This window comes from Ruditapes philippinarum, unplaced genomic scaffold (genome assembly GCF_026571515.1).
Source record: "Ruditapes philippinarum isolate M1 unplaced genomic scaffold, ASM2657151v2 ctg4962_1_1_1_1, whole genome shotgun sequence".
Taxonomy (NCBI): domain Eukaryota; kingdom Metazoa; phylum Mollusca; class Bivalvia; order Venerida; family Veneridae; genus Ruditapes; species Ruditapes philippinarum.
In genome coordinates this window covers 4,730-12,802 of record NW_026852273.1, presented here as the reverse complement: position 1 = coordinate 12,802, position 8,073 = coordinate 4,730, and the positions used below count along the sequence as shown (strand labels likewise).

The window sequence follows — 8,073 nt, the reverse complement described above, 5'->3', positions numbered from 1 at the left end:
AAAGACAATTGTATAGTTTCAGGATTGAAATTAAACAATTTTGAACAAAATACTCTTTAATTGAATATGCAAAGAAACATAAAGGTGTGAACTATATGTAAACTTCCTAGAGAATTGTTTAGGAATTAACAAAATATTAAAACCTTGTAGCCTCTTACATACATCTGTTTGAAACACAATAATTCAAACATGAATTTATAATCATATTATATTATAATGATTTCATTAGAAAGTCATTAATAGTGAAACGGTAAAATTATGGATAATATAGGTAAATGTATTTAAAAGGGTCACATCCATTAACGAAATTAACTGAAGAAACGAATCCAAAAATATAGGTCGCTTATCAAAAGCCCCATTTCCAGTGCTTGGAAATCAACAAAGAATTTGTAACTTTTAGAATTTTGCTTGGCAAATTTTAACATTTCTTTAAACCTTGAAAATCCATATGTTTCAAAATACAGATGTAGCTGCTGTTTAGTGTTCTTAAATTATTGTAATTACATTGAATTTTTTATTTGCCTCCTTAAGAACGTCCAAAACGGCAAAATTGAAAGTGCTACAGGCTTGGTTAAATTGAGCCTGTTCATGGACGGTACTGGTACCGGCTTCAGCACAATTCAATATTTAGGAATACAAATGGTATTTTTTTAATTTAAAACATCCGTAGATGCGTCCACACAGCGTTATTATGGAACCTTTAAGGTCCAATCACGAGTCTCTTAGTTTTCAGATTTAAGTTTTTCCATCCCTTTTTCTTCGTCCTCTTTTTTATCCAACATATGGTCCAGAAAATCTTCGGAAAAATTCAAAATTTGGCGCAACGCCAACAATGCCAGTATACTAATGCTTTCATCGAGCTCTACTTCATTGTGGTAATTCTTTACGGGAAGAACGTTTGCAGGTGGTAGTCCGAGGAGTTGCGAGGCCTTTTCCACGTGTTGCTCCACTTCCGGACTCTTAAAGACCAATGACACATCTTCTCCGACTTCTTTACAGAGTTTATCTACCTTTGTCAGAAGGATAAGTTGTGGTATTTCTGAAACAGTTTTTAATATGACTATCATATATATTAAATAAAACTAATCGGATTTAAAATAATTTTATGACACAAACAGTCTGAACTTTGGGATGATGGTGTTTAAATTGTTTGGCAACTAATCTGTTCTGAACGTTTAGCCATTCTGTATATGACTAACATGCCTTCTCTTTTGATTGCCTTTGACGACCTAATGGAATATTACAAGTTGGAGCGCACATGATCGGACCCATTCATAGAAGACTCTTTCCAGACAAGCAGACAAATTTTAGGAAATCAGAAATAAATGGACATTTATTTCAAAAGATGTGTAAAGCATCTCTCATTCTTAGGAATGTGAAAACATTTCATTGGTGTTTAGAAATATAATGAAAATATCAAATGGCTTAATGCATGCCAGCCAATACCCTTAGGGCAAAAAGAATGACACAAGAAAGCAATGTTACTTTGGTTTTCGCCTTATCTCTTATTTTGTAAAGCCATTGTGGTGAACGTATGGTGTGAATATGTCTAGTTGTTTTTCATCGAACGAGATAAATATAGATGTTTTGTACGGTGCACCTGTATTGCTTTACCAAAACGGGGTTGTATAAAGCTCATTACGGAGTTTTAATAGTTCTTCTCGTACAAGAAATAATGTATGGAATGGTACCCTATGTCTTCCTCCACTTGTAAAGTTATATTGACGGTCAGCGTATGTCCTCATAAAACTCATCAAAAATAGCTAATACCTTTTTGATGCATAATCCTTTGAAATGCTTTTATTTTTTCTATAATTTTTGGTGTTAAGATCTCCAATGTGGTTGCGTCTAAAACGAAAACTGCACAGTGTATGACGTCATTCGCGGTAGGATTTGCATTGAAACCTGGCGCTTTTAGTGTTATTTGTATGGTTGGATGAAACTTAAAACAGAAACTATAAAATAAAATATAAACACAACAAAATATAGATACTACTCAACCTTTGCTAAGCACCATATGTTTAAGTGTGATTTTTTTTGGGGATAAGGATTTTAATGTTGATTTATTGTTTTATCAAATCAGCTTAAGGGCGAATTTAGCCCTATAAATGAGTTTTACACCATTTTCGTGCTGGAGAAGAGGATGTCCTCCCTCTTTAAAGATTTCAGAACATGCAGCGTGTTTTCCAAAATTGTAAAATTGTTTTGTTTTGTTTACAGTTTTAGATTAATACCGTGTGTGTGACCCATGACTATCAATGACAGCTTGGCAGCGCCTTCTCATAATACCTATTTGGTTTCTGATCGTTCTAACGGGTATGGATGTCTACTCTTGGACCAACATGACTGCAAGCTCCTGGATGGTTCTGGGTTACAGCTGACGAGCTGAAATTCTAACCTGCACACCATTCTACATGTGTTCTCTTGGATTTAAGTGAGGTTAGCGAGCTGGCCAGTCCATACGCTAAATAGACTCGCTCTCTAGGTAGTCCTGGACCACCCTGGCCCTATGGGGGCGAGCATTATCGTCTATTTGAATGAACTGATCGTCGACTGTTCCAGCATACAACCTAACCTTGTTGTCTAAGATGTCGTCTATGTATCGCTGACCTGTCAGTTGCCTCTATTTAGCACAACCAGGTCGGTTCGTCCATCCCAGCTGATGCCTCCCCACATCATTACTGGCCCACCTCCGTAACGGCCATGCTTAGCAATATTTGCATCCTGAAACCGTTCATTCCGTCTTCTCCAGACTCCAGCACACCTATCTGAGGAGTCTAGACAGAAGCTAGATTCATCAGAGAACAGAACGTGTCTCCAGTGTTGCATGGTTGCATTGTCCACCATGACTTCACGGTCCATTCCAAACGGGCCTGGCGATGTCGACGCGTCAAAAGGATACGTATGCAAGGTCTTCTCGACCGCAAATTACCTTCATGCAGCCTTCTATGTACCGTCTGCGTGGAATCACGGATCCCGCAGCATTACCGAGGTCATTTCGAAGAAAAATTGCTGTCGAAAACCTAACACGACGTGACTGAACGTCTAAAAACCGATCTTGGTGTACACCAATTGCCACAGTAACCTGGCGGAAGGTGGCCTCCTGCTGCACCATCCCTACAGCCTTTCACAACTATGCTTCTCTCAAATGCCGCCTAATGTTAGCATTCGCAATATCGAGGTGACAGATCTAAGAAATGTAAGCCACTGAATGACAATAAGCCGGATATGTCGCTATATAACAAAATACATGTGATTGTACACCCCATCAACAACATAAAAATATTGGAATGCATGCTTTCCATGCTACCTAGAAAAATTGTAACGGATAAGTCAACACGGATTCATATCAAGGGACTATCTCAAAACATTGCTGAATCAAAATTTTCAAAAATTGGAAAGTAATCTGTTTTAAACTTGTGATAATATGAAATTTATTTTATGGTGCTTAACAAAAGTTGAGTAGTATATGAAGGGTACTACTTTTATTTTATTTTATTTTTTTTATAATACTTGATGTGTCAAAGTAATTCAAAACATTGTCTTGAAATCATGGCATAACATTCTAGTTTAATTAAATCACCTTTGCTGCTTTTGAAAATTAGAATTTTTAATCTGGCCACCAAGTTTATTTTAATTTTAATTGTGTAATGAGTCGACGTTGCATTATCAGTTTTGCAAGAATTATTAAATTAAATTCTATATATTTCTATACAAGTTGAAGTTCTTTTTGCATACCTGATAATAATTTGGCATATTACCATCCAGCAAATAGTTACACTCGACTACATCCAGACCCTGGGACTCTTCTAAACCACGTGTGTCACATAACCGGAAGTTCAGTGGTGCCCCCGACTTGACCTTTACCTTGTATGGGGTGTACTGAAGCAAAATTCTCGTAAAAATTATTTCAGAAAAGAAATATGCTAAATATCAAAATATGGCGACCACAGTAAGCAAAACAGAATGCATTTTAATTAGGTCAAAGAATGATATTTTCCGATATAATGCTTGATTGTATATAAATAACAAATAGGTGTGTGAGTAACAGTAAAATATCATCCCGAGGAAAATACCGTTACCCGAGGCTTTAGACGAGGGATACAGTATATGTACGAGGAATGATATTTTTTATTAGTCCTGATTATTGACACCTGATTATGCTTAGCATATTCAATTCAATTCTTTATTAATATGATTCAGGCCACCAGCTTATACATCACCAGTCCCAAACTATGTGTTATTTATTTTTTTACCTCGAACAAATACTTCATTGACACACAATTTCTAGGGGCTTTTATTTTTCAGATTTTTACTATATTATACAAATAAATTTATTGTTAACTATGTAACAGTGCAAATATTACAGCACACTCGAATTAACAGAAAGAATATCTCACACTGGCCTTTTGAAAATTAAAATCTTAAAAATAGTGAGGAGGAATAATGAAGAATGGTGTATGTGGGTAATACATAAATATGATCTTCACATAGTGTATATATGTTTAAAGATGAATTGAGTCAATTTAGGTTCAAAGTTTTTTCAAGGCTTTCACTCTATTTATAGGTATAAATAGAAAGAGTGATACTTCGTTTCTACTTATTAATGCATTTCTCTAATGATTACGCATAGACGACTTTGCTAAGGATTCGTAGTCCAAATAGCATTAATACTCACAGCAGTCGTAAGGCTTTGCTCTGCGCTACCACTACGCGCCTTCTGTGTAATTCGACCTCGAAAGATTGAATTGATAGTGTTGAAAAAACTCGACTTTCCTGCACCAACTGGACCAATAATCAAAATCCGGGCATCTGTCACTTTCAAGTCAGGAATTGGTTTGAAGGATACAATATCCTCAGTTAGCTCATTTAGATACTGAAAGAAAAACAACCATGTTGTCGAAAAAGTATAATACCTACATAAAATCATACAGTCACGGTTTCGAGATACTTCACAATATTAGTTTTGAAAGCAGCTTAGCAACTTTGCCAAATGAAATGATGTCTATTTAAAAGTTTAGTAGACATAATTTTTAAAAAGTGAAATTCTTCATTACGTTAATCAATCATGGATAAACTATTTTCTTTGTTTAATTTATTTAAGTTAATTTTTTTAAATATTATTATGTGGCAGCATGACCGAGTTGTTAATGCGTTGGACTACTATCTAATGATCTCTAGTCGGATGATTTTAAACCCCGCAAGGGGCAAGTCGTTGTTTCCTTCAGCAACTTTACACTAATTGCTCAGTACTGGTTGGTTCCAGGAACGGATTCAAAAGTATGTCTTTAACCTAACAACTTTCTACACAATCGAAATAAAATGAATTCTGTACAAACCAAATCAAGTTTTTTATCTATATTTAAAGCTGCACGCCTCCAGATGAGTAAAATATTCCAATAAAATCAAACTTGAAAAATATGTACTAAGATTTTAGGAAAAGTAAAATGATTTAAGATTCAAGTAATATTGTCCATGTTATGTGCAATAAATGACTGATTTTTCAGTATTTACAACTATATTTCTACCGCCTTACTAACGCAGAAAAAGCTATTTATGCATATTTTGACCACTTTTTGGTAATTCTCGGTTGAAAGTGTCATTGATAATGTGTAAATGTGCTTTCTTTTAGTTATTTCACAATATTTTTCTGTCAAATGCATTTTCAAAATTTTCATGAAAATTAGCATTAATCTGGAGGCGTGCTGCTTTAAAAGAATTTACCTTGTTAAGGCTAACATGTATTAGAGTATAATTTGTTCTTTAGATGATAAAAAAACTCCAATATGAAAAGGTACAACAATCGTCTATTTTGATTCATCTCCTTCTGTATAAGTTTCAAATACGAAACATCGCGAGTACGCACATTATTGCCTGATACAGGCTGGTAGAAGACCTTAATATAAAACAGGACGTCACTAGTCCATATAACAGATTAATAAGCTTATATTTTAAAATTACCTGTTCATTCCAGCTTTTAGTCTTTCGCCATGGTTTTAAGTTCTCCTGCTTTATAGGCTTTGACCTCTTCCCATCTTGATATGTTAAATGTTTTATAAGAAATTAAATGGAGTGAAACATACAAAATATTTAAAACTTAATATATTAATGACTTACAATATTATAATTATCATCATCATAATCACTATTACAATGCTAATACCACCACATAGATAGTTTATTTGTTAACCTTAATTATATTTTTTAAAATTTAATTAAAAACTTTAATCGAGTTAAGGTGAATTTCTGTGAATTAGAAATATTATCAAATACTGTCTAGTATTTGATGTAAGTCATTTTTACATATATTTTTATGAAAAAGCGACAGCTTGAAAAATTATTATGTAAAGAAACAAATTATAAGAAATCGAAAATGTTTAAAATATACCTAGCATCGTGTAATTTCAGTTTTCGAAGGTATCAACAGTTTGCATGTATATAAAAAGATAAAACACAGCTTACCTCTAACTCGGTAACGTTCATGTTACCATTATTAATCTGGGCTGTAGTAACACCTTGATTGTCGTAGGAATTACCAATGTTCATTTGACCATCGAGAGCAAAGTAGGTACCTGAGCTGTTTACTGTGTTTTGGAAGGTCCTGAGGTCATGACCAGAACCAAATAATGGACCGTAAGTTGAATTACAGAATAGAGCATACTGAGAATTTCCAGATTGTATTGGAAATTTGGTACGTTTATCATTCCCATTAAATCGTAACTGATACAGAAAGGCAGGAGTGTCGTTTGTCCAATTGCCACTACTTTTCCAGCTTTTTTGTACATAACCACCATACACCGATCCTTGTGGGTTATACAACACTGTGACTGTAGGTCATTGATTGTCACATTTCTGGTGGAACGTTGTAGAGACACATCCTCCATCTCTTGTAATGGCGTAGAGAAGTTTGAATGTTTTAGGACCTGTACCTATCCATTGCTCCAGCTGGTCCATATCATTATCTGTTAACTTCCCGCCCATTATTATAATATCTGTAAACTAAATCAAGAATTATGTTAAATAATTAGTTCAAGTCATTCATCTTTTATTATCAAATATTATTATTTTCCCCCTTTTTTTCTTCTTTCGGAGATGATGTCACTTTTTCATATTATATTCTTTCAATACTGCTTTTGTCGAAAGAAATGAAATACATGTATACATATCTATTTTTTCATATATATTTCTTTTTGTTTTGTTTTGTTTCTTTTTCTTTTCTTCTCTTCTCTCTCCAAATTCTGTGTTTATGAATTACATGATTCAATGCCAGTAAAGTGCGAACTTGTTCTTAGTACAATAAGGGTCCATCCGCCCTTTCAGGCACTATTAGTATGGACCCTAGACGTGTCACCAATCATGATCTTAAATAGTAGTAAGTTGCCAAAATGGTGACTTATTAATTTTGAATCCAGTAATTCACTGAATGTATCTAAATATATATTTGTTATTTTTTTTATTTGGTATTCAATATACATGAAGACTAAGTGATACCAGGGAAGCAATTGAGACCATTATATGCATCATGTACTAAAATGTTAAATATTGTTGAAGTTGCCGAAATAAAAAACCGGACTCTGTTCATATCGAACTGTCCTTTTTTAAGTTTTTTTTTTTCAATGCCAGTGAAATATTCCTAAGGCTCTTAAAAAGAAACGATCTCAACTATATTTACCCCGATAGTTAGTACACCTTTGTACGGTGGCACAAAGGTACGGATGCACAAAGGTGACATGTGTGTGTTTTTATTTATGTCGTGGCCTCGAGATACTATGTCGTGGCCACGAGATAGATAAGTCGTGGCAACGAGTTACTAAATCGTGGCCTCGAGATAGCTAAGTCGTGGCCATGAGATAGCTAAGTCGTGACCACGAGATACTATGTCGTGGCCACGAGATACTATGTCGTGGCCACGAGATAGCTAAGTCGTGGCCACGAGATAGTTAAGTCGTGGCCACGAGATACAATGTCGTGGCGACGAGTTACTACGTCGTGGCCACGAGATAGCTTAGTCGTGGCCACGAGATACTATGTCGTGGCCACGAGTTCCTATGTCGTAGCCACGAGTTACTAACT

The 8,073-nt window shown here is 34.9% G+C and overlaps 2 protein-coding genes across 3 annotated transcripts; both read right to left on the bottom strand.

Annotated features, from left to right (window-relative positions):
* Positions 1 to 204: 204 nt before the first annotated feature.
* Positions 205 to 6,134, bottom strand: LOC132755116 (interferon-induced protein 44-like). 2 transcript variants are annotated; one of them, XM_060745917.1, is made up of 5 exons: positions 5,962 to 6,134; positions 4,679 to 4,876; positions 3,739 to 3,882; positions 1,771 to 1,955; positions 205 to 1,039 (listed from the first exon to the last, which is right to left on the bottom strand). In XM_060745917.1, exons 3-5 carry the CDS (start codon positions 3,762 to 3,764, stop codon positions 723 to 725), a joined length of 528 nt encoding a protein of 175 aa, XP_060601900.1. In that variant the 5' UTR covers positions 3,765 to 3,882; positions 4,679 to 4,876; positions 5,962 to 6,134; the 3' UTR covers positions 205 to 722. The 2 variants fall into 2 exon arrangements, with proteins under 2 accessions (XP_060601900.1, XP_060601907.1); XM_060745924.1 differs by having other exon boundaries at positions 209 to 1,039; positions 1,771 to 1,942.
* Positions 4,643 to 6,981, bottom strand: LOC132755149 (uncharacterized). The gene is made up of 3 exons (XM_060745959.1): positions 6,930 to 6,981; positions 6,463 to 6,803; positions 4,643 to 4,876 (listed from the first exon to the last, which is right to left on the bottom strand). The coding sequence occupies exons 1-3, from the start codon at positions 6,979 to 6,981 to the stop codon at positions 4,643 to 4,645; spliced, it is 627 nt and encodes a 208-aa protein (XP_060601942.1).
* Positions 6,982 to 8,073: the final 1,092 nt, after the last annotated feature.

Bases quoted from the DNA above. Each gene is read 5' to 3' on its own strand.
- LOC132755116 (XM_060745917.1), bottom strand. From the start codon at position 3,764: ATGGTAATATGCCAAATTATTATCAG. The intron at 1,956-3,738 runs GTATGCAAAAAG...TTTATTTTATAG, and splicing joins ATATGCCAAATTATTATCAG to TTTCTGTTTTAAGTTTCATC. The intron at 1,040-1,770 runs GTATTAGCTATT...AAACTGTTTCAG, and splicing joins AAGGATTATGCATCAAAAAG to AAATACCACAACTTATCCTT.
- LOC132755149 (XM_060745959.1), bottom strand. From the start codon at position 6,981: ATGGGCGGGAAGTTAACAGATAATGATATGGACCAGCTGGAGCAATGG. The intron at 6,804-6,929 runs GTACAGGTCCTA...ATAACCCACAAG, and splicing joins CCAGCTGGAGCAATGGATAG to GATCGGTGTATGGTGGTTAT. The intron at 4,877-6,462 runs GTAAGCTGTGTT...TTTTTCTTTCAG, and splicing joins TGAACGTTACCGAGTTAGAG to TATCTAAATGAGCTAACTGA.